General features: G+C 44.6%; 1 protein-coding gene across 1 annotated transcript; it reads right to left on the reverse strand.

Annotated features, from left to right (window-relative positions):
• Positions 1 to 10,736: 10,736 nt before the first annotated feature.
• LOC126534018 (uncharacterized) lies at positions 10,737 to 20,784 on the reverse strand. The gene is made up of 5 exons (XM_050181231.3): positions 20,443 to 20,784; positions 17,509 to 17,638; positions 15,591 to 15,736; positions 15,119 to 15,251; positions 10,737 to 14,000 (listed from the first exon to the last, which is right to left on the reverse strand). Exons 1-5 carry the CDS (start codon positions 20,501 to 20,503, stop codon positions 13,742 to 13,744), a joined length of 729 nt encoding a protein of 242 aa, XP_050037188.2. The 5' UTR covers positions 20,504 to 20,784; the 3' UTR covers positions 10,737 to 13,741.
• Positions 20,785 to 25,060: the final 4,276 nt, after the last annotated feature.

The following is a 25,060-nucleotide window of genomic DNA, read 5'->3' on the forward strand; positions in this document are numbered from 1 at the left end:
GCATCTGTTCATGAGAATAAATACCTTGGTGTGACACAAACATCTGACTTCAGGTGGGATTCTCACGTTAATAATATCGCATCAACCGCAATAAGACAGTTATTCTTCAATAACAGACGCCTTAAACTAGCACCATCTGAAACAAAGTTACCCGCATATAAAACACTTATAAGACCGGTTCTAGAGTACGCCAACACCGTTTGGTTCCCGTTTACTAACAAGCTGATTAAAAAACTTGAAGGGGTACAGCGAAAAGCGCTGAGATACATATATAATAAACACTCCATCACAGACTCACCAACAGCATTACTGAAACGGACAGAACTTCTAACCATGAATAAAAGAGCCAAGCTTGCTAGACTAAAAATCATGTATCAGTTAATACACAATCAACTTAAAATTCCTATTATGAAATACATATCATCGTCCTCAAATAGATTAACTCATCATAAACTCACACACACATTAAGCAAATGTTCATTCCGCACTGATATTTCCAAATACTCATTTTTTCCAAGGGCGACACGCGAATGGAATAATCTTAACACAGGCATCACTGATAACTCATCCTTAGATACGTTTGGTACCCTGATTGCGGATCAACTATACGCACTGGAGCAATAATTTTTCTCATTATTTACGTATTTCCTTGTTACTTTAACGGTATTTGTGCTTGACTATAATTACGGCAATGGTGCAATACATTTCTTTTCTTGTTGGCATTATTGTAACCTTGATTGTTGCGTGACTATTATTACCTCAATACTGACCCTGTGACTGGTTTCTGCAAATGCAATTATTGTTGTCATATCCTCTTCGTTCTAGTTATTCTCTTGTATAATCACGTAATCAAATTGTTATATGCCCAAATCTTTTTTTTATTGTATAAGATTTAGTATGTAACACCTTATACCATGTTCCTATGTATGACATACAGCCCTTCCTGTTACAATCCCTGATGGGATTCACAGTATCAATAAATGAAATGAAATGAAATAAATGTTAAAAAGCAGGGGTCCTAACGTACTACCCTGAGGTGCTCCATATTTTAGTGGCTCCAAACTGCTATATGTTTCTCCTAACCTAACACACTAAAATCTGTGAGCAAAATAACTTGGAAGAACTTAATGAAGTGTCCCCGAAAGTCCAGATATTGCAACTTTTTTATCATAATATTATGGTCTATGGTATCGAAAGCTTTTGTTAAATCTAACATTAAAGTCATGACCACTCGGTTATTTTCTATCGAACTGTTGATGTAATCGGAAAGCTCATCTCACAAGGAAGCTTAATTTTTATTCTGCGTAAAGCCAAATTGCGCATTATAGTTCCGAGAAAATCGATCACAGCATGACTGCAGCACGGATGTTACATGCTTTTCCAATATGTGGGCAAGCGCTGAAAGGATAGAAATCGGTCTGTAGTTTCCGAAGTAACTCTTTTTTTCGTTTTTGTATATTGGCCTAACAACAGAGATCTTCATTCCTTTCGGTATATCTACAGTTTGAAATATTCCGTTTAGTATTTTTATTAATACGTCTTTTAGTTCCTTAACATTACTACGGAGGTCTGGATAACGAATTTTATCAAAACCCGGTGGCTTCCACTCCTTCAAACCCTTGATGATATTCCATAATTCGACTTCAGATATTTCTGGCAGAAAAGCTGTGTTCGCGCATGTGCGTTTAGGTTTGTATTCGGTGTGCCTATCGCTACTTGTTGCTCTTAGTTGTTCCACCGCATGCAAGAACGAGTCATTGAACTTATCACACATTACTTTCGTGTCTGCTGTGGGGAAGTTCTTTTTTTATCACGTCTTCAACGCATGCGTGTTTCGATCGGCCCATCAGGTCGTTTAACAGTGCCCACGTTTTCTTTACATAGTTTTATTTTATTTAAAGAGAATTCTTGTGACCGGTATCTTCGTTTCGCAAGTCGCAATTTCGCTGTCACCAGATTTCTTAGTGAACAGTATTCTGCTCTTTTCGTAACATCGTGCGGTTCTTTCTTGCTTTTCTGCCATGCTTTGTCCTTAAGGTAGCACAATTCTATGATATCTGGCGTGATCCATTTACTGTCAGGCTTTCTCTTCTTCACCTTTACTATTTTAGTGGAACCTTCGTAAATCCTATTGAGTGTTTCAATAAGAGTACTGTACAGGGTTAAGTGATCAAGCGGTAAGAGTGCACTCCAGTTTGTATTTTTAATTTTTGTGTCAACTTTTGCATTATCGATAATAGTTCTTGTAACCAAAGCCTTTCCTTTTTTTTTTGCTTTTTCAGACATAACTGCTAACAGTACAAAATAATGGTCAGCCAGTTCGTGCTTAACGACTCCGGATGTATACCGCTGGTTGGTTAATCGAAGGATGATGTGGTCTATGCACGATTTGGAAATTTTTGAGCCCAAGTATTCCTCTCTTGTGTACTCATTTATTGCGTTGTATAACCCATGTTCAGCTAGCAAATTAGGCTAATCAGTTACAGTCCTTTGAGACTCTTGGAATATTTCTATATGTCGCCTACTAAAATCAGGTGTTTCTCGTTCATATACTTATTTAGTAAAAGCTGCGGTTCCTCGATATATTTATGTGTATTGAAGTTTGGCGGCCGATAGATAATACACAGAGTGTACGTGGTGTCCACTTTACTAATCGACAAGTTGGCTTTATCAAATTTTACCTCAATACTGTATGACAACCAGCTATCTTTCACAAACACCAAAACGCCTCCACCTTTCCTATTTTCCCGACATACGGCATATTACTACTGCAGAGGACATTGTGCCACAATCCACTACGGGTGTCCCGTGAGCCGTGCCTACTTCTTAGGCTAGTACTTTGTCGACGTCGTCGAGGAGTATGGAGCAATACCCATTCACCGAACTTGCTAAACACATCCTGATTAGAACAATGCACATTCGGAGCACGACAAAGGAGAGCCAGAAAATAAAGGCCGCTGTGTCACCCGGATAATGGCGGGTTGAAATCGATAGTGTTGTATTAGAACATTACACAAAGTAAGGATCAAATGTTTTGTATGCAGTACAATTTGCTGTAAAAATTCCCCCACCAACAAAAGAAACTCAATGTCACGCGCCTATAGACATACACTTGCAGAATTCCTTCGAGGACAGCGAGCACTCGCGGTCAAAAACACCGACAGCGGGGAGTTTGCGTACTTGTGTCAGAAAGAGCGTTCGGTGCTGCTGCTGCTGCCTTTCACGGTGCCAACATCTGTACCACGCTTTGGAAGCCCAGCCAATCACGTGACCTTCAACATGGCTTCCGAGATTCCGTGCGCGCTGGTCGGTTTCCCTGCCAGCGCGCACAATCTCGGACGCCAAGCTTCAACACGGCTACGGGCGCTCTAACTCCTCAACCTGCTAACCGCGTGCGCCATTGCGGAGGGGACAGTACGACGCTGGTGGTGGTGGCAGTGCGAACGTGCTTACAGTGTGCGTAATGGGTGTCGCAATGAAAGGCCATCGACGAATGTGACAGCTATTGCTTAGTGAACCTATATTTAATGCGCCAAAAACAACACAGCACACAAGAGAGAACGGGACAGAGCGTCACTCCCAACTTTCGTCTTGTTTTTCCTCGTTTCAATGAGCACGACACACGACACACAACACAAAGTTCCACATGCACATCCAGAGTTGTTCTGTCATCTGGGAGGCCAATTTCTTTATAGAACGAATGTTCTTTCAAGCAAGCCAGGCCGGATATTGTAGCAGGCAAGGGGTGCGAAGAAGATCGTTAAGCAGACGAATTTGGCGCCATAGCTCCGACCTGAGAATTCAGCTGATTCGTTTCACATGTCCCTAAGATGGTAGCACCGGGGGAAAGAGGGCACTCACTTCGACGGGAACCAAGCCATTCTTGATGCAGAAAGCGATGCTCTTTGCTCGACAGGTGTTGACGACGGTACGTGAAATCCATTCGTCAATGAAACATGGAGATGGCACGCACATAGAATGGCCCGCTGTACTATAAATATGGCTTAAGAGAACTTCTGGCTGTTCCAAGTTGGTACTGATTCATTATACCTTTCTTAAGGCGCCAAAAAACTACAAACAGTACACGAGACAGCACAACGGGAGAGAGCACCACTCCCGACTTTCGGTGCTCCCATCTTGGGGACATGTGAAAGGAATTAGCAGAATTCTCAGGTCGGAGCTGTGGTGCCAAATTCGTCTGCTTAATGATCTTCTTCGCGTCGCTTACCTGACACAGTGTCCTGCCTGACTTGCTGGAAAGAACATTCGTTCTGTCAATAGATCGGCCTCCCAGATGGCAGAACAACTCTGGATGTGCATGTGGAACTTTGTGCTCAGTGAAACAAGGAAAAGCATGACAAAAGTTGGGAGTGGCGCTCAGTCCCATTGTCCCCTCTTGTGTGCTATGTGTTGTTTTTGGCGCCTGAAGATGGGTATTATGAATCAATACCAACTTGCCCAGCAAGAAGTTCTCTTATGCTGAGAGATAAACCGAAAAAAAAACGCGCATACTCAACGCACATGTAGAAATCTAAGTAAAGCGAACTTTTATTGAAGGTGATAATTAAGTTCTATACAACTGATGGCAACGCGTACACTTGTGTTTACTTTTTTTTACCTTCATCCACAACAAAATGTAACAACAATGACTTCATGCAGAATTTTATATGGCAATGTTTATATTGTCGCAGCGCGCCATTCAAAAGGTAAGCCGAAAGCAAACTGCCTAGCTTGTGGGGAAAGCACATTGTGAGGCGTCTGCGCAGCAACGTCAAGTGTACAAAGCCAATGTTTGAGGTTTGTCGAAAGAAAAAAAGGTCATGAGATGTGTGTGCACGGAGGAATACTACGCACATCTTGGTAAATTTATGTTTGAGAAGACCGGGATTCCGTCCAACCCTCACTTTCATGCATGTACGTTTGTGGCACTTATATACACCGTGCACATGCCAAATTTCGAGGATTGGCCAAGCTTTGGTATATACTTATTGGCGCATATATAAGCAATGGGTGAATCATAAAAGAACAAATGAAAGAAAGGCAAAGAAAGGTTCCATGGGTTGTAGATTTGCTAAAATGAACCATATTTATCTGATGTGAATTCAGCAACCCTATCATTTAACATTTGGTTTTAGGCAAGACATTATTTCTTTCATGATCGACAAATTGTCTTTGACTGCCCTGAAGCAACCTTTGAGTGTTGCACGAATTGTGAAGATGCAGTGCCTCCTTGAGAAATTCCAGAGAGGGCACTAATAAAAATTTGAACTTCCGGCCCACTAAACTGAATTTGCATTCTCCGCAAGAAAAAAAAAAACATCTCCTCTGCGAGAAAAAAAAATTTCGCCTTGTTATTCACAGCCACTGACCGTGCAGGGTGTGTGATAAGCATGTTGAAATCCCTGAAATCGCTTTTTGGCAAGCACATAGTATGTACGTACGATGTGCCAACAGATTTCATATAGCATTTTGTTTTTACCTGTTTACGTTTTGTTCAGTTTGCATTTCTAGTGTTTATTGTATATAAAATAAAAAAACAACAAATATTCCTATGACTAAGATGTCCGGATGTTCAAAGTCCCAAATTTGATACCGGTTATACCGCCCTTCTCTCTTCGTTCCTTTATAGGCTATTTTCAAGTCGCTATGAACAATATATTATACTTTCTTAATGCCGGTGGGACACGGGGTAGACCCCTTTATTGAGGTGTGGGGCACTTTCTGGCATTAATATCTATTCTCAAAAAAGAAAGTAATAATAGCGACAGTGGAGCTGCATAGAGCAGTCGAGCATCTGATCTTCGTAAAGTCAAAGGTACAGTCTGCCACTTGGCTTCTTCCCTACGTTCGTTTTCTTCCCTGTGTCTCGTAGTTTACGTTCTGACCTTAAGGTCTTATCTCTGTGATATGCCACATCGGAACCAGTTTCCTTTGTGGCCCAATGTGGCCATGACATACGTGTCTTATTTTTTTTTCCTGAAAAAGACAGCCCCGTTACCGAATGTCGTGTCTGAATGAATAGAATTTATTGATAGGAAAGACAGAGAGGTCGACCTGAGCTAGTGCGCTCTAGTCTGCTACTCTGCACTGGGGAAGAGGGAAGGGGAGTGAAAGTATTGGGATGGATGATGATGATAAGAGAAGTGGTGAGCGCTTATGTACATGAGACAGTTGCCTCGCTAGAGCCGCTCGTCGAGCTTGGTGTCCTGCAGGAACTTCAACAATACTTTTGTTGCACGCATTGAAATTGCAGTGTCAGGCCATGGGCCGAGGATAGCTTCCTCCGACAGTAGTTGTCTGCCAATGCTGGCTAGGAAACTGTCTAACGTCCTTCGCTCCAGCATATATGCTGGGCAGTCGCAAAGTGCGTGTTGCAGTGTTTCAGGCATCTGGCAGTGTACACAATCAGGGCTGTTCGATTGGCCAATGAGGTGTGCGTAGCGACGGGCGAAAGCAACGCCGAGCCGAATCCTGTGTAGCAATGATGTTTTGCTCCGTGTAAGTTTCGGGGGCAAACAGAATTTACCGTCTGGATCAATCGTATGTAGACGTCTGTGAATGTTATCAGAGTGGGCTCTGTGAGCCTTTGTAAGGTCCTGTATGAGTGCCTTGATCATGGAGTTCGTGTCAGGTCGCGAGTAGGCAATCCGTATTTCATCAGAGGAAGAGGAGGCCGATCTTGCCTCACTGTCAGCAAGTTCATTACCAAAAACACCACAATGGCTAGGCACCCATTGAAAGGTGATCACGTGGCCACTTAACTCGGCACTGTGATAAAGTTCGACGATTTCCAGCACGAGCAGATAGTATGGTCCTTTCTTTAAAAAGTATTTTAGCGCCTGTAGCGCTGATTTGGCATCGCACAATATCGTCCATTGATGGGGTGTCTGCGTTCTCATAAAACGGACAGCCTCCCGTATTCCCGCAAGTTCCGCAGCCGTAGATGTCGATTTGTGGTCTAATCGAAATCGTTGAGTAATTTCAAGTTGTGGGATGACAAATGCGGCCGTTGTGGCAGATGGCGTGACCGAACCATCGGTATATACTTGTACAGTCCCACTATATAATGTAAATATATGGGACAGGGTGAGCTGCTTCAAGCCAATGGAGCAAACGTGAGATTTCTTCCTAACTCCGGGTATCTGAAGCTTCACTAGTGGTCTTGGCAATGTCCATGGAGGTGTCGCGGGGATGTCGGTGGCCTGGAATCTTGCAGGTACAATGCTTGCGTGACATGCAATAGCTTTAGAAAAAGCACAGTCAAGGTTGGTGCTTGGAAGTGTTGACAGTAGATGGTGTGAGTGTCTGGTTAATTAGCAGGCGAAGATAGGTTCGCACAGGTTCACAAGACCTGTATATGTCGATAGGACAAGCCCGTGCTACCGCTATTGTGCCCTTAGTTGACGTGCAGCGTGGCAAGCCAAGACATATCCGTAGTGCTTGTGCCTGAAGGCTCTCCAGCGTGCGTATACAAGATGAGCCCACGTTAGATAACACAGGCATGCTGTAGCGTATGTAGCCCACAAAAAGTGCCTCGTACACTTGGAGCAAACTTCGCTCAGTGGGACCCCATCTCAGTCCTGATATTACACGAAGAACGTGTATGAAGTTGGTCAGTTTAGCCCTAAGCGCAGTAACATGTTACTGCGGTCTATTATCACGCCAAGATATCTCTGGTGGGTGACTAAAGGGAGCGCCGTTCCGTCGACAACGATTGGATAATTTGACATTGATTTGCGCGTGAATGCCATGACTGCACACTTAGTTGCTGAGAGTTGCAGGCCTCTACGGGGCAAGTACTTCGCCGTTATGGTAGCCGCACGTTGGAGCCTTGCACGCACTTGTGGACGTGTGACCCCAAATGACCAAATACGTATGTACCTATGTACCTGATGTGTTAAATGACCTGCCAGATAAAGTTTTATCTTCCAGCACACGGAAAGAAGTTAAATCTTATATTTTTGATTTGTATGTGTAATTTCGTTTCTTTCCTTTCTTTTTTTCTTTCTTTCTTTCTTTCTTTAGTTTTATTTTGAGTCTTGTACATAATTGATTTACTGTGCCGCTCCCTGGCTTGCTCCATTCTGCCGAGCGCTGTCCCACAAGCCCATTGTTGGCTTGGGCAGGCTCGTATTTGTATGTCATTTTCGAAATAAATAAATAATTTATATATATATATTATATATATCATCCGCATACGTACTGATACGCGCTGTTTCAGGTAGCTCGTCTGCAAGGCCCACCAGTATGATATTGAACAATATTGGGCTAAGGACACCACCCTGTGGAACACCCCTGCGAACGTCATGTCTATCAGTCTCGCCATCCGAAGTGGACATGAAAATGGTGCGGCCACTGAGGTAACTCTGCAGCCATGCATACATCCGGTCACCAACACCAATATCCTCAAGCGCCTGAAGAATCGAATGGTGGAAGACGTTGTCGTAGGCACTTTTGATATCTAGAAATATTGCGCATACCAGACGACGGCGTCTCTTTTCCTGTTGAACAGAAGATACTAGGTCGATCACACCGTCAATGGATGATCGGCCTCTTCTGAATCCATTAATGAAATCAGGAAGTCCACCACTTTTCTCGAGTAGTCATTCTAGTCTGCTCAGTACCATCCGCTCCATCACTTTACCGACACAGCTTGCCAAGGCTATTGGCCGATAATGTGAGAGATCATGTGGCAATTAGTACACACGCTATCCCCGACAAGTTCACCGCAGCTCTCATATAAACCGCTCTGCCGCATGTGATTGACGTAACTACTAATGTTGCATAGATTAAAGTGATAACGAAGTATTTAAGTAAGCCTGAAGCTCCTCTACGTACGCGCATGCCTTATTGAATGGTTCGCCGGTAACCTCCATGCGCGGTCTATTACCATATGGCACGGAGTCGTCACCGCATGCCCGTAAGGTCTCAATATTACACGCAGTCTTCAGTTCGACTTGATACGTGCCTGCAACAACAACAATTGCCGGTAAGTCAGCAGGCATATCGGCTACCAGCCGTAAAACGATCAGCTAACTAGAACGTTTGACAGCGAACACGAGTTATTTCACTCGAAGCTATTTTCTTAAAAGAATCCATCTCTGCTGCGATTACTGCGCATTTGCGACCTATTCCGCATACAAAGAGTAAAAAGTCTGATTAGTAAACGCCATTTGATGTAGGTGCTCCATCCCGTGCTTCGTATGTTTCTGTGGAAACCTGTGAAGATCACCAGAGTGCTTTGAGTAAGTCCATGGGAATTTCAATTTCTTAGAAAATCACGCCTACACAATGCGCATGTTGTACTTCCAACTAAATTGCATTATACGAGAGCGAACGTCTCACCAATTTGAAAATCAGACCCACCAACAAACTGAAATATGCTTTATTCGGCTCTTCATCTATGGTATAAAGCAGATCGTGAAGAAGTTTTACATTGCATGGTTTTTTGCAACTCGCTTTGACAATGCAGCAAATATATTCTGTATACACCAAACCGCGAAATCAATTACAGACTTTCAATTAAATCTCCCAGGAAGGCGAGACGGACGGGACAAACGCCTGTCCTGTCTGTCTGAATCTTGATGTGCTCGGAGTGAAACACATCGCACCTAACATATGCTTTTAACTCTCCTGCTCCATATAACTTTTTTTTTTAATTGCGGGGTTTTACGTGCCAAAACCACTTTCTGATTATGAGGCACGCCGTAGTGGAGGACTCCGGAAATTTCAACCACCTGGGGTTCTTTCACGTGCACCTAAATCTAAGAACACGGGTGTTTTCGCATTTCGCCTCCATAGAAATGCGGCCGCCGTGGCCGGGATTCGATACCGCGACCTCGTGCTCAGCAGCCCAACACCATAGCTATTGAGCAACCACGGCGGGTTCCATATAACCTAGGAAACAAAGCAATGAATATGCGCATTACTTGAATTCTAGTTAATTTTTTTCTTCAACCTCGCGCTCAAGTCTGCCATTACGTTAGCAATCATTTTTCTTTTTCTTATTTCATTGTTGCCCATGTTTGTAAGCGTTAGCCAGTAGTATTGCTATCACCCATAACGTTTTAGCCCATATAGAAGTGAAATGGATATTAGGATTCATGTGCTTCCAACCTCTCCATCTGATTCCCCTCCTAAACCTAACCACATGCGCATATTTATTTTCTTTTTTCCCTGGGGCCGTATTTTCAAAAGCACAGTGGCAAATCGTAGGGGATGTTTTATGGTAATTATAAACGTACTCACGCCAGAAAGTCAACCGAGTTCACACTGGATGGTTTTGTGCTCGCACTTGTCGCTTTCTGATAACAGGAAAGTTACGTTCAGTGTTTCGATTTGCCCTTTGGTATTTACTTGGTTACTGCATCACTGGTTAAATTAGGGGATTGATGTCCTGCGGTATAATCACGTCACTGTTTGTATCAATGTGGGGATTGTTAATGCGCGTCTTTTAGCTTGCGTTGCAGTGGTGAAAATGGTGGTGCGCCGCCTGCTCGCGATGCAAGGAAAACGTAGGACATATGCAGATTTTTGCCCTTAGCTAGTGACGATTTTAAATACTATCTGCGGCTGTGTTAGCTGTCACACCAAGCGTCGGCCACTGATTGCCGACATTTTGTTTGGTAGGCATTAATCTATTGACTATAAAATCAGAGGACGTACAATCTTCCGAAGACTTGATGAAGTTCCTTTCGCTTTTCAATGCTGAAGAAGAAGAAAAGATACTGCCCAGGTAATTACATAAACTAATTTATTTATTGCCTCCATAGAGTGAGGAGAGGATGTCAACAGCACGACAAAAGAAAAGAAGAACTTGCAGTGTCGCATTCAAAAAGTCCGCACGAAAGAAAATCAATGTAAATGAAAACAGTGATCAAGTCAAGAACTTGCCGATCACAAATGCCTTGAGAAACGCAAGACCTACGACGGCTTGCCTTGGTAACATCTCGGATATCTGCGGCAGGCTATCTAGAATGAAATGGTGTGCGGCATTTCGCTTGACACCACTTTCTTACGCGACCACTGACTCAACCTCGGCAAAGCTACCACCAAGAGCAACACTCTTAACAAGAAAAGCAACTTGTGACAGAATGCGACCAATATCTGTGCCCAGTTTTTTCTTAAAAGGAAGCTTTAGCTCCAGGGCTCCTCTCTAAGCCCACGTAAAAGGAGAATTCATTTTTCTCACCAACCACTGCACCAAATTTATCGAAGTTTGGTGCATCTAAAAGAAAAACTTAAAATCTAGTCAGTGTTTATTTATTTTTTTTATTTACAAATACTGCAGCCCGGAAGGGCTATTGCAGGAGTGGGTGAATACAAAATGTGAGAAAGAAAATCACCATACAAAAGAAGCATATGTGAGTAACATGACTAAGGGGAGCACTCAATGGCATCCCCAAATTCTATTTTCAATTTTTTATTTTTCTATTCTATTCTATTTGCTAGTTTCTATTTTTTTATTTAGATCATCAATTTCTTTATTACAAATTGGCAAATATCGAAACTGTCAAGTTTAAAACAGGAACTCAGCAAGAAAATATGATATCACAATTCTGTGAATTGCACCTGATAGTACATGTAAAGCGGACAAAATTTATGTGTTACACATGAACCTAAAAGAAGTCAATAATAAGGAAATAAAGCTTTTGCAGAACCCTTGTACACAACGTAACAATTTCACGTAAGATAAAAATTGACATATTTACTTTGCCCGCTTTGAATGATCTAATGGATGCTGTTTACAGACTCGCGATGTCTGTTCTTGATGCAGCGCTATTAATTTATTAACATCGTGCGTCTATTTCTTTCGAACATGTGAATTCCTTAAAATTAATTTAACAAAATTCAGGCCCTAAATCGAATTTCCGCTTCCAACAGTCACTAGAACTTAACTTCCTCTCTCAAATGCAACAAATTTCATTAAAATCGGTCCTGGGGTTATCTCAGGAAAGCGTTTTTGTGTTTTACATGTATTTCCTTAGGCCGCATCGTAGTTGGGCCCGAGCTAAAGCTTAATGTGGCCCGTGCCACATTAAGATTCCGTAAATGAAAGGAGGGTGCTACGCCTACTGCATCGATTCTCAATACATAAAGAGCAAGAGATGCCTCATGGCAGTCAACGAACTCTTGCAATTTAGATTATTCTGCATGGATGGGTAGACGTTCCAATTACTATGTGACACGCGTTTACACGCTTGCGTAAGAGTGCGTAGTTTTTCCAAATATCTGTCATGGAAGATTATTCTCAAAATCAGCGATGGCTTTTTTGTGTAACCGTCCTGCACGTCGCCATGCTACCCGTGAACCACAAAGCTTTTCGGGCCCATGAGCAGACACAAAAAGCGGCAATCTCTCTTGCAACCACAATGCTGAATGATACCACGACGCAGTGTAACTTGCTGTAGTCAATGCACCCCAGTTGAAACTCCACAGCAAACCCCTCTCCCCTCACCCCCATGCCTAGTATCCTGGCTGCAAGTTCGGACAGACAGCATCCGACTAGAAGTAGCCTATTCAGCGACATTCAGTTGTCTATTTGAAACTGTCCAGCCATTTTATACCTTTTGCAGCATAGGCATGCGTACACCCGTCGCATATATATAGGCAAAATAAGCTGCATCATAATCTTTAATGCAAAAAAACTATTTCGTTTTCCGATAAGGCAAGAGAGGTAGCACTTACACATTTATCTCTTTCCTTTCTAATGCAATATGCCTCTATTGTTTCCCTTTCCCTTTTACCTTTACCTCTCCCTATGATTTTTTTGTTTCAAATACGGCAGTGCAGGAACACTTGTTACAATGTCCCACTAAATGACTCTCATAGCCATTCTTTACGTTAATGTTGTGCTGACGAGCTCCGTCATTGAAACACTCTCCCGTCTGCCCTATTGAATTTTCTCCACTACTCAGCAGTATGTGATAGCTAATGTTGCGCCTGCTGTCGGTGAAACGAGATTTATGATTGGTGGTGCACAGCGGCCTTTCGAGTTGTCTTTTCAGTTGCCGAGTGGCTGGTCCACAGCATGGGTCACTGGCTATGTGCCATTGTATATTGTGCGAGATTTTCCAGCCATCCAAAGTGGCCAAAGTGACAAAATTAAGATATCACTTTTATCAACGGTCTACGTCAGGAGAAACTATTGGTTGGAATCAACAAAGGTGTCGCGGAGTTCTGAATTACCCTCTTTGCAAGTTCTGCAGCTTCTGTAGACTAAAATTGGCTGCCGTTCAAAAGTAATTTGTTCCATATTCACTGAAAGTCTTTCGGTGCTAGAGATAGGACATAAATCCAAGCAGACGCTAAATTTATAATTTAGAAATAGATTCACACAGCACGCACCTTCCAAATCCTCTTTCGTAGTGCCGAGCTCCACCAGCTTATCGTGGATAGCGCAAAAGGTGAATATCCAGATTCGGATGACCTCACACCACCACGCTCGGGAACATACGTCCCGCGCTGCATACTTCTAAGGCAACTATGTGCATTAAATTAAAACACCTAAGAGACAATCAAACGTAAATTCAGCAGGCAAGCAGCGATCCTGGTCAAGTCTGTTTCTTCGGCGATCTGTGCTTTGCGTGCAAATATTGTCGCATCAACGTAGTATTAAGAGTGCCCCGCGCATAGGTGTCCTGGCTCAAACAAAGTAATGTAAAGACGAAGTCTAAAGAAAATATTTGTGTAAACAAAAGCGAAAAAATTGCACGAAACGCGTCGGAGTTCGTTCGTTGCGCTAGTTTTTGCGACCGATCGTGCTTGCAGCCTCGATGAGGAGCTCGATGTAGTTCTCGACCTTGCGGTCTGTGGGGCCGAGCGCGGGCAGTTTCGGCAGAGACTCGCAAGCCTGCGATCCCTTGGTGTAGTCGTCGCACACCAGACTCAGGGTCTCGCCGAAAACGTGCTGCAGCAGGCCAAACGTGAGCTGCTTGGCGCCAACACGTTCGCACTGCGTCAGGGCCTTGCCGAGGCATTCCTCCACGTCACCATACGAGCTGCATATTCATTGAGAGAAAGGGCAGGATGCGGTTACGGTGGGCCACTGCGGAAGTGGACAGTTCAATGGCCAATGTCACCAAAGATGGCAATTAGTGTTCTTTATTTATTTATTTTTTTTTTTTGCAAAGTAAGCAAGTTGGTAAGGGATCATTTATCCTTCGACCCATATCGAGGCAGTTTTAGAAGACAACGCACACAAGGGTCCACAAATTGCAGGGTTTAAATGCAAGAGGCGATCCCATGTTCTTCTATAGACGCTTCGTCCTGCAATGCTGAGGAAGCGTTATTTGGTGTAGCTTTTCGTACGCTTCAATACGCGCAAAAGTTTGTCACGTATAGCAAACGTGTTTCCTTAGAACTAATTCGGCGGTAGGTGACGCGTCGAAAGCCTAATTTGAGGAGAAGGAGGAGGAGGAGGAGGAGGAAATAAAGAGAGAAGGCAGGGATGTTACCCAGAAATGCGTCTGGTTGTCTACACTACTCTGGGGAGTGGAAAGATGGAATAGAAAGAAGATAGAGAGAGGGAGGGGAGGGGGAGGAAAACCGCGGTGGAGCTCGCGAACGCACGTGGAGGGCCTGAGAGAGTCAAAGACGTTCACATAGGACACATACTTCGGTCTTGTATAGTGGGACCGAGACAGTCCACGAGACTGTATTGTCAGACTGACATGTGACATTTTATTTCATTCCGACCTTATGCCGCTGGGAACCAGGAAAAATAAGAAAATCTGCTGTATGCAAGCCTAGTTTACGCGTGCGCTTTGGCCATTCCCGCGCATAACGCCTGCCACGCTTGAGGACAGCTGCCATCTCAAGCGCAGTTTCATTTTCCCGCTGCACTTGTGGTGGCCGGATTATTCACCTATTTTTCAAAAGCGCCTCGGTGAAAAGGTCGCCTTCTATGCACACACACCACAGTTTATAAAAAGTTGTAATAGTAATGGCTTCAAGCAAAAATTTTAAATGTAAGTTATGCTCTTGCTTCAGATATAAGCCTCCAATCAAACCATTTCTTCGAGACCGTCTTGGTCTTTTTTTTTCTGTCTTTCATTCTATGTGGCCACTCCATATGACGAGCCCAGAAACCCAGAACGTGTATTTTCCATATACTGACCAACAGGCATAGTGGATGACTTCTTTGGTAGGCGCCTTGACAACGGCTCTTTCCAAACCGCCGTGGAGACCTCTCAAGCAGGCGTTGATTTTTGTACCAACGGTGTTCATGCAGCTGATGGCTTTCTGGTAATCTGCGTGTCACAAAAATAAGCAATAGAATATGCAATTAGACGACAATACTTTACAATGTTTCATTGGGAATTAATGTACAGGAAACCAAATCACCAGAGGAAATCCTGACTGAAAAATATTGTCCGTGTGTGGCCCTTTGTAGACGCTTCTGGAACTAATGAAACTGCGAATTGCTACCGAGTACTTTCGGTCAGCTGCACTAGAAAGTTCTATTCCATGAATTCTCGTTGTTATTCTGCTGCATGCCAAATACGAAATAAATATGCCCTGTTGTGGCGAATTAATCCTGCGCTTTCATGTTAATGCGAACTTATTTCCTGAATTGTGCGCTGACATACCATTGTATAGATTGGAGCCCGGAGTACAGATGGCAGTTATGTCTTCCTTCAACGTCTTAAGCGCCAGTGAAGTAGCTGTCTTTGGCAGACGCTTCAGGCAGTCATCGACGAACTTGAGGCTGCATTCGATCTGTCGCTTTTCATTCCTGAAATAAAGAAAAACACGCGCACACCATAAGTTAAGCGCAACCGCTATTGATGACCCACCGCATTAACTCAGTGGCTACCTCGTTCACCTCATGAGCACGAGGTTGCAGGTTCGATACCCGGCCACAGTGACCGCATCCGATGAGAGCAGAATGTGAAATTGCTCGTGTGCACTGTTTTGAATACACGTTAAAGAACAGAACGTAGCCAAAGTTTTATTTATTTATTTATTTACTTATTTATTTATTTATTTATTTATTTATTTGTACACACTCTACCTCTATCTATCTATCTATCTATCTATCTATCTATCTATCTATCTATCTATCTATCTATCTATCTATCTATCTATCTATCTATCTATCTATCTGTCTGTCTATCTATCTTCGTTCATATTGATAGCATTCCGATCGCGGCGCTCAAGCGGATAATCACATGTTTCCGGGCTATCTTTAGACGCGGAGAAAATATTGTTCTGTAGGTTCAAAGATAAAGAATACTGAATGAGAGTTTTTCTTGAGCGCTCTATAACTCTCTCAATGGGTTTTTTTTCGCTCACTCGAAGCCTTTTGAGATTATTTAAGCAACTTTCACTAGTGCATGAACCTGAATATAGGCCGAGATTTCTTCCCACAATAAAGCAGTTAATGTGGCCCCTCGTCTTAAATAGCCAAATTTTTAGCACATCATGAGTCATCGTCTTGCCAAGTCGAGGTCAGGGTCGACCTATATTCCGCTTTGTACGGTAATTAAGGAACTAAGGGAAATGCAAAATTTGTGTGATTTGCTCCACATAGTGACAAACATACATTTGGTCTCGTCCTCTTGTTGCGAACTCGAGTATTTTTAACCTTTGGCTAAAGTTAGCAGGGACGGCATGTATATAGGGATTATTTTCCGGGATTAATTGTTGATTACAATGACAAGGCGTGCACTTATGCTGCCACGTTGTAAGCGCATCATTTCACGCTCTGTGTAACCGGTTCGTTGAGGCTTGGATTGACCGCAGTAATATTTGTACGTGAGCAGAGGAATTGGCTCCCAATTGCGCGCTGTGTGAATCTAGGAATCGTGCCCCAGGAATTCATACATACATAAACATTCGTCTTGCACTTCAGCTCGTCTCGTATTGCATATTTCTCATGGTGCCCTGCGTTGGCCTTCACAGCAACGCAATATGTAACCGGAGGCCCGTTGTTATAAAGCGCCGGTTTGCTACTGATACGCTTTGCATAACCGGCGCAACTTCTATTCCTCGTTGGTGAAAACGCAGCGCAACTGTTCCGAATACGTGAGACGCAAGAACACTCGTCACTTGTATGCACGAAAAAAAAAAACTCCCTCGTTGTCGTCCGAGTAGCCCCGCATTTTTACTACGTATGAAAACTGGACCAAATAAATGTCTCTTACCCCAGCGAAAACACTGGCCATACCCGCATTCGCTCCGTGAACTCACAATTCCATCTTACTCTCCCTAAAGCTACATATGATAGTAGAGATACCTAAAGAAGGTATCCGCTCCGCGGGCCCCTGCCTGCCGATGTCATCCAGGAGGATGTCATCCTTCGTTTAAACCGTTTCCCCCATGGACTTCATTTGAACGTTGTGCTTACTCGATAAGCAAAGTGTAGGTCTCTCTCTCTCTCCTTCATTTGCGCGCAGAATGAGGCGCATAGTTGCCGCGCTGCTATCGCACTGCGAGAGCTTGCGCGGCTCCGCGCGCGGCACTGCCACGATCTGACACAATTGCGTGCAGCGGCGCCATACGTACTCGCACTTCTGCGTGAACGGCTGTCCGGTGGCGGGAAGCTCCGTACGCTTGCCGTAGGGCACGAAGTCGTCGCCGCACTCACGCAGGGTCTCTATCCTGCAGCCGTCCTTGAGCTGTGCTCGGCACCCACCTACACGGCGGAGGGAAGATGGAAACACGGCGCGTTACAAAGGGGCAACAAAGGAAACCCTATAGGTCATCTTAAACGGACTAAATATCTATTCAGAACTCAATTTTTGTTAGTCTCCCTGCATTAGGTTCACAATCAGAGGTAAAAGAAAATGAAGGTCAAGGTTTATTTTATTTTTTTATTGTGTGAAAATCTTAGCACTGGTACGTCAGCATGACGTCACGGACTTCAAAGTAATTTCTCGCATTTAGGCGATTCGGGTACAGTAAAAGTTCTCGAAATTTCTAACTTCGCTCTACGGCTCCTTGAGAATACAATGCAGCCTTATCGTTACCGAAAATAAATCAACTACGTACACTTGAGCAGACGCCGTCGAATTAATTGCATGACCTCATGGCGATCCGGTACGGGCACTTGAGAGTGCTTCGTAACCCACCTTTTATTTTTGCATCCTTTCTGGCTTATCCCGTTTCCTATCACGGTACTAGGGCTTTTTGTGTATTGTAGGATGATAATTTACTAATTATGTGAAGCCGCGCAAAAAAAGATAAGAGACAAAACAAAAGAGAGAAACGGCGGGTGGCTCAAATCCAAGAGTCATGCACACAATGGAGGGAAATAACGAGGTAGACTGACAGTATGTAAACAGCCCGGGACTATCCATACCCCTACCGACCTAGGAGCTTAATTTACATCAGCTGGTCGGGCTGTCCCAACCCGCGATCTGACGGTATCTCGCCCAAACCTCTCGGGATGCTGAAGTTTGCGAGAACCCGACGGCCTGGTTTTGTCCCGACGATCCAACTCCCCTGTAAGGTTTTCATGGTCGTGTAAACGCAGAGTGGAAGAGGGAACTGGGGGAGATGGAGGGGTGTCGAGCGAATGGGTGTGTGACATGGAGCCTCAAAGCATAGCTGCTGCTTCGCGTTGCACGTTATGGCCACAAAGACGAGAAAGGAAGTGTCTCTAATCGACCCTTAGAGGGAAAGCGCTCTGCGTGACCAGACTTGTAAACAATTCCGGTGAGCGCTCCACGCGCAAGCCGCTTCAGGCGAGCCCAGACGCTCACACCAACGTAGCGAGGACCTTCGAAGCACGCGGAATGTTATATTTATGAGCGAGACTGGTCGTTTCACGGGCAGGATTAGATCGTTCACTGCGTGTTACAGCAGCCCTACAGTGACGTGAACCGGAAGTCTGTGTGACCTTGTTGTTGCTGCTGTCGTCGTTGTTGTTGTTTTCTTTCTTCTTTTTCATTTTTAAAAACCGTTGTACAGAACTTGAACGCAGATGTCCCCGCATAAAAAAAATTGAAATATAGAGGAATGTTGGCGTAGTACAAATCAACGCAAGCATTATACTCTCACGGGATGTTTTTCTTTTCTTTTTTTCCTGTAAAGCTCTTCTGCGTCTGTTCGTCTTCTGCGTCTTCTGTTCGTATTTCATGTGGCTTCTAAGTCCTTAAGGTACAAGTGCATACATGTTCTTGCGTAAAATTATTAAAATTTATTGTTTTCTAGCCAGCACTGGCTGACAACCGTGGTCGGAGGGCGCTGTTCTCGGCCCATGGCCTGATACTTCAACTGCAAAGCAGACGACGAAAGCTCTGTTGAACTTCCAGCATGACACGGAATTAGACCAGCGTCTTTGTAGGGTCGCTGTCTGACATACTTAACTATTAACTCCTCTTATTCTCCTAACCTTTAATCATCCCTGTACACTTTCACTCCCTTTTTTTTTTCTTCCCAAATGCAGGGCAGCAGACCAGAAAGCACCAGCTCAGGTAAGCCTCACTGCCTACTCGGTAAATAAAATCTCTCTCACTGCACATATTGAATAAGCTTCGACTATACTTCATCTCATAACGAACAAAACAGTCATCCTTACACCGGTTGACACTCGTATAGAGCGAAGCGCCATGAAGGCATTTGTAAAGATAAGTCGACTACGTTGTTTCGAAATGTCCGGAGGCTGTGCCACTTGATGCAAGCGAGAAAGAAAGACAGATGTACCGGCCATCATGTTAGGAAACCGTCGGCAAAGAAGAGAGTTCAGAGCGCGCTGGCACGCTATAACTTACTGGAGCGTGCCGCTCACCCAAGGCTTAATAATAGACACTAGCACATTAAATGTCGTCCCACCCGGAATCTTTTGTGGCTACATGCATTCCCTCAGCGCACTTCTTATATTAAGGCAGCGCAGAAGTGAGATAAACATGGTTAAACCTATCTCCCCCGCTTGCATCTTCTGTGTACACAAGCGCCACCGTTCCCTCTAGCAATTGTTGTATGAAACCCTATGCAATAAGTGATGTGTGTAGGCCACATGCGGTCAACTTAGTGTATTGTTAAGAAATCAATTTCTTAATAACTACATACAAGATATTATGGATAAATACGTGCCGAGTAAATATACAGGGCGCAAACTTCCAGAAATATGTGTAACACGCTGTATTCACGAAATCTTCTATTTACGCAAAGAAAAATTGAAACTTAGACTGAATTAATGTCGTTGGCAAGCGTGTGCCGTCATGTAAACGTGAAGCCCGAACGACAACAGTGAAATAAGAAGCTAAATTAGGTGACTGCGCTTGAAGAACACTATGTATATAGTCCTAGACCGCAAGTTCGACACGTGATACACCCCTGCGTGTAAAAGAATAAGATATGAACATTTAAAATGAATGCCTAGAAGGAACTGTAGCATATCTTCTTTTTTTCTCTTTTCTTTTGTATTTTCAGTTGTGTATTATTCGCGATTACTCTCTCTTTGAAAGCGTACTGCATTGTAAGAAAGCAGCTCACCTGTAAAACACACCACGAGCAGCATAACACCAACGGCGACTTGTTGCGGTGCCATCATCATCTCGACTGTCTTCTGGCGAAAGCTACAACGCACCCTGCGATGTCAGGTCTCAGAATTGGCGCCGCTTTATTATATAACCAGTTTTATCGCAAGCAGAACTCTAGAGGTGAGAAAAACAACTGACGAGATCGAGTAGTTGTGGGGGAGCGAACACGGGATCCTTTTCTCGGCCGTTCACCGCGCAGACTCAATCTGTATGCGGCTGCCGTGCCATGAAGACTCGCGGAAAGAAAAAAAATAACCATGTACAATCAGGAAGGTTATCTCGTTTCCCGTGAATCAGGCACTTGGCGTGCGAAGAGGTGTCACTGCACATTCCCGAAAACTCGCTGCTACAGACGAGGCTGCAGAGTACGTACCAAGGTCTCTATTTGGAAAGGTGATGCAAGCCTCCCCTCGCTACCGGGTCTTCCCAGGCTGCTCGTAAGCTGCTTCTCGTGCTAACTATAAAGCGTTCGAATGGCGACCTTCAATAACTACGTGAACGCTGTGACAGAAAAACACCCCTCGCGGTGATTCCTCTGCCACAGACGAGCAGCTATTCATAATGTTCAGTACGCGCGTCCGCGCAAGCAGAGGAAAAACGATTTGACAGATTGAACGCAGGGAATGAAAGAAACAATATTGGCCTTCACTTGCTTGCTGTATGTGAACACTCGTCTGAGGATTTGCGATGCGAATTAATTGCTGATCTAAGGAGAAATAGAAAACCGTAAAATAGTGGCCTGGTGCGTAGGTCGAACCGGCAGCCGGCACCGCGAGGGAGAGCCTGTCAGGTGGCAACCGAGCTAATCCACCAGAGCAGGCCTAATTAGGCTATATACTCTATGCATACTTTTTTTTTCTTCTAATCTGTCCAAAAGAAAATATACAATTGGTATAGCCATTAAGCCGATCCTAACCAGTCGTTCTTGAAGCGGAGCACTGAAGGGTATGTACGTCAAATTGATTCTTCATGGTCTCACCCCACGAGTGACACAGCGTCGTAAACAACAGTGCAGCATATTCTTTAGATCGCTATCACGCTAGGCCAAAACATTAGCGGTGTGCGCAATGACCACAACTTCAAGGTAGGAATACCGCAATGCCGAACTAGCCTTTGTATAAATTCATTTATTCCTTGAACTGGAAATGACTGGAACCACCTCCCTCCCTTCATGGCTGCCATCACCGACGTCAACAAATTTAAGAAAACTGCCGCCGATTTTGTATGCCCCTCCTCTCTGTAATGCCTCTGGCCCTGAGAGTAGTGAAATAAATAAATAAATAAATAATCGGTGGTCGATCTGCCGGTAGATGTTTATGGCGAAGTGGCCGGTCGCATGGACGGCCACCGAATTTCTAAGTACAAATGTCAACGAAAATCTTAGCCATGTGACAATCTTTCGAGACAAAGACACCGACTAAAGCAACAGTCGATAGCTCGTGCACTTAATCGAAACTGGGATGTTGCATTTTGTTTTCGTTGTCGTCGTCAGCGCCTGCATGACGAATGGATGGATGAATGGATGAATGCACGGATGCTATGAGCGTCCCCTTTGAAATGGTGCGGTGGGTTATACCACCAGGCTATCCGTGCTCCAAAGAGCAAAAAAGAAATAGAAATTGTATACTCTTAAGCAAAATCACACCCTTTTGCCACACAACAACAATCGTCACCTGTCTTGTCCGCATTTCCTTTCTTTAACGCGGCGAGCCCGCTATTTCCCAGTAACGAACGGCATGCGCGTTATCAGTATGACATGGCATTCCCGACAGGAAAGTAGCGGGCGCGGCGTTTTCAAGAAAGGAAACGCAAGCAAGGCAGGTGACGATTACCGTTGTGTGGCAGAGATACACCTCAAAGGGTGTACCTTTGCCTAAGAGGGTAGAAGCTTATTACATTACCAAAGCAGGAGATAAATGTGTTAAGACCGCGTCACTCAATCTAACAAAACCTGAGATAAGTTTTCTAGATAAGCACCTCTACTTGGAGGCAGTACGCACGCCTTTCAACCGTTTTGGTTATGTTGGTATTTTCTTCTTTTAACATGTTATAGAAGCTGGTCAATCTTTCAATAAATTTTCCAGATGGCATTACAGCGCCCGTCCTGTTGCGTTTGTTTTCGATAACTGTCGTCGCGGTCTTCGTACTTCTTCAAGTCTTACTCAAGACGAACCAACTGGCTCAAATGAAGCTGTTGCTACTCCGTCGTGATGCTTCAGGAAAAGGCACCACATCTCGGCTCGCTATCTCGTCGCCATCAGACATGATGGCGACGAACGTCCTTGAGCAGTCGCTGACCTGCGTACCAAACGGAAGTGCGTAAGTAGTTTTCGGGACCCCACGGATCGCCCCCGTATAGTTGTAGAAGTCCACCACTATCGGGAAAATCTTGTGCGCATGTTCCCGCATAAATACCACACTCAGGTACGACCGCAGATAGAGGGGCTTTATCGCGCCGAAATTAGTGTACGTCGACTCCACTACAACGAAGTAGACGACAGCATTATTCAGTTCTCTTGTGCGGACTTCCAGGAAGTCTAGCTGGTGGTTGAAGACCATTAAATACATTGCGTGGCCTCGATCTGCGTCTAATGAGACCCTTGGAGTACCACATTTCGAGAGCCTCGGTAAACCACACAGCGTCGGGAACGGAGCAGTCCGGCCCATTCCAGCCCTTTTTACAGGCGCATGCCAGATTCTTTGCCCCGGAGACGGTGCCTTCCACAAAGCATTTTGCCCTTTCTTGATTGGCATCACGGACTGCAGCCTCCGTAGACGTACGCAAAATTGCAGCTGATGTTCCCGGTGTGTTCTTGATGAGTTCGTAGCGAACAGTCTTGTCACTGGTTGCATGCAGAGCACCGGATAACACTACGGTACTCCCCATTTTGTACACTGCCTTCTTTGTACAGCCGGAAGGAGACCAAAGAACCACACTAAAGCGAATATTGATCGGAACCCCTTAGTCACCACAATAGTAAAACAACAACAGACATGAAGTCGCAGTCCCACAACACGTCGATTTCTTCATCTCTACGAGACGCATGAGACTTGGAACAGGGACCATGAAAAGTAACTGCGGGGTCCTCTTGCAGATCCTTGCGATTCACCTTCCGTGTCTATTAGGAAAGATAAGGTCAGGGCTACCTTATAAGAGCATCTGATGTAAATTGTGTGCTCGCTCTTTAAAGAAGGAACCCTACGTCTGTACTCATATTGACGTTTTGCATTAAGGAATCACGCGGTCTTCAGCTTCTTTGCGGCATTCATGGGCTGCATTTATCTTGTCATGCAAGATTCCCCCCTCTGAAAGCTCTTCTATAAGACAAAACGCGTACTTTGTGCATTTCAAGCCATATTGATCTTATCCTTATGTTTTCCTCTGAGAGCGCAGCTTTCGGAGGAAACTTAGGCGCCCGTTCCTACGGCGAGCGTCGGTGGCGGCAGCGGCGCCGAGCGAACGAGCACAACGAATGTTAAAAGAGCAAACGCGGAGCGGGATATGAAAGACGCGAGCCGCGAACGGCGGCGACCAATGAGAGCGGCCCCGTCAGTGACCTGCGCGCGGGAAACTCTTGTCATGCAAACCTGCCCAACCACTCGATACGTACTCGCAGCGGATCTCAGCCGGACCGCATGTTTCGTACTGTCGTCTGCTCGCGTCAGCTCTCGCTCGCGTTTGCTTGGCTTGCTTGGTTTGGACTCGTTCGCGCTTGTTTTGATTGTCATGGTTTGCGATTGTTTTGTAATCTGATTGCATGCGCGACGCTAATTGTGTGGTACTTTCTGGCAGCCACGCGGCACCGGCGATTACATCGGAACCTTCGACGAGTCATGTATAAAAGCCGACGTGCTCGACCTGCAGATCAGATGTTCGACGATCGCCGATTCTGCTACATCTCTCTGTCAAATTCGTTGCCTCAATATATCGCAAAATGAAAACTCGTATAGAGCTGCGCTCAAACGTCGCATCAGGGAGTATCGTAATCGTCGGTTAATTCTTTTTTCTCAAAATCATGTCTTCACGTGTCTGTATTTCGCTGTATTTTAATTCATTCTGTATTGTCTCGGGACACACAAGTCGCGCGGATCGCTGCTATCGTCACTGCGAAATTGGCTTCTCTCCCTAGAAACTAATACTGCTTCCCGACAAATGTGTACTTGACCTTTTAAGTAGAAAAGCGTCCGTTAATACAGCTGTCACTTTTAAACCTTAGCATGGCGAGCGCACGCATGTGTTGACCTTTTAATATGACTAGCGAGGGTTTCGCAGGAGTGCGTCGTGTTGCCTAAGCTCAGATTTTTCTAGGAATCGTGATCTCTTCCCCACTAGCACAACAGCTCGTTCAGCTTACGCACAACAGCTTATTCAGCTCACGTTTACTTCAGATCAGCCTGCCACTACAGCTACGAGTTTTTACACTTCGTGTAATATTCTAACAATTGCTATCGCAAATTACCGCGCGACTGGCCGCTCGAGGCAATTTGCGGGTATTCTCGGGCTTCTCCCAAGCTCGGAAAAACACTTTTATGTAGCGCGTATTGAGCAACAAAAAGCTGTATCAGGAGCT

This window comes from Dermacentor andersoni, chromosome 7 (genome assembly GCF_023375885.2).
Source record: "Dermacentor andersoni chromosome 7, qqDerAnde1_hic_scaffold, whole genome shotgun sequence".
In the NCBI taxonomy this organism is placed as follows: Eukaryota; Metazoa; Arthropoda; class Arachnida; order Ixodida; family Ixodidae; genus Dermacentor; species Dermacentor andersoni.

What these genes read in the sequence shown, in the direction of transcription:
- LOC126534018 (XM_050181231.3), bottom strand. Translation starts at nt 20,503, where the DNA reads ATGATGATGGCACCGCAACAAGTCGCCGTTGGTGTTATGCTGCTCGTG. An exon ending in GGGCTCCAATCTATACAATG is followed by an intron (nt 15,252 to 15,590) that starts GTATGTCAGCGC and finishes TGTGACACGCAG; the next exon opens with ATTACCAGAAAGCCATCAGC. An exon ending in GTCATCCACTATGCCTGTTG is followed by an intron (nt 14,001 to 15,118) that starts GTCAGTATATGG and finishes ATGAATATGCAG; the next exon opens with CTCGTATGGTGACGTGGAGG.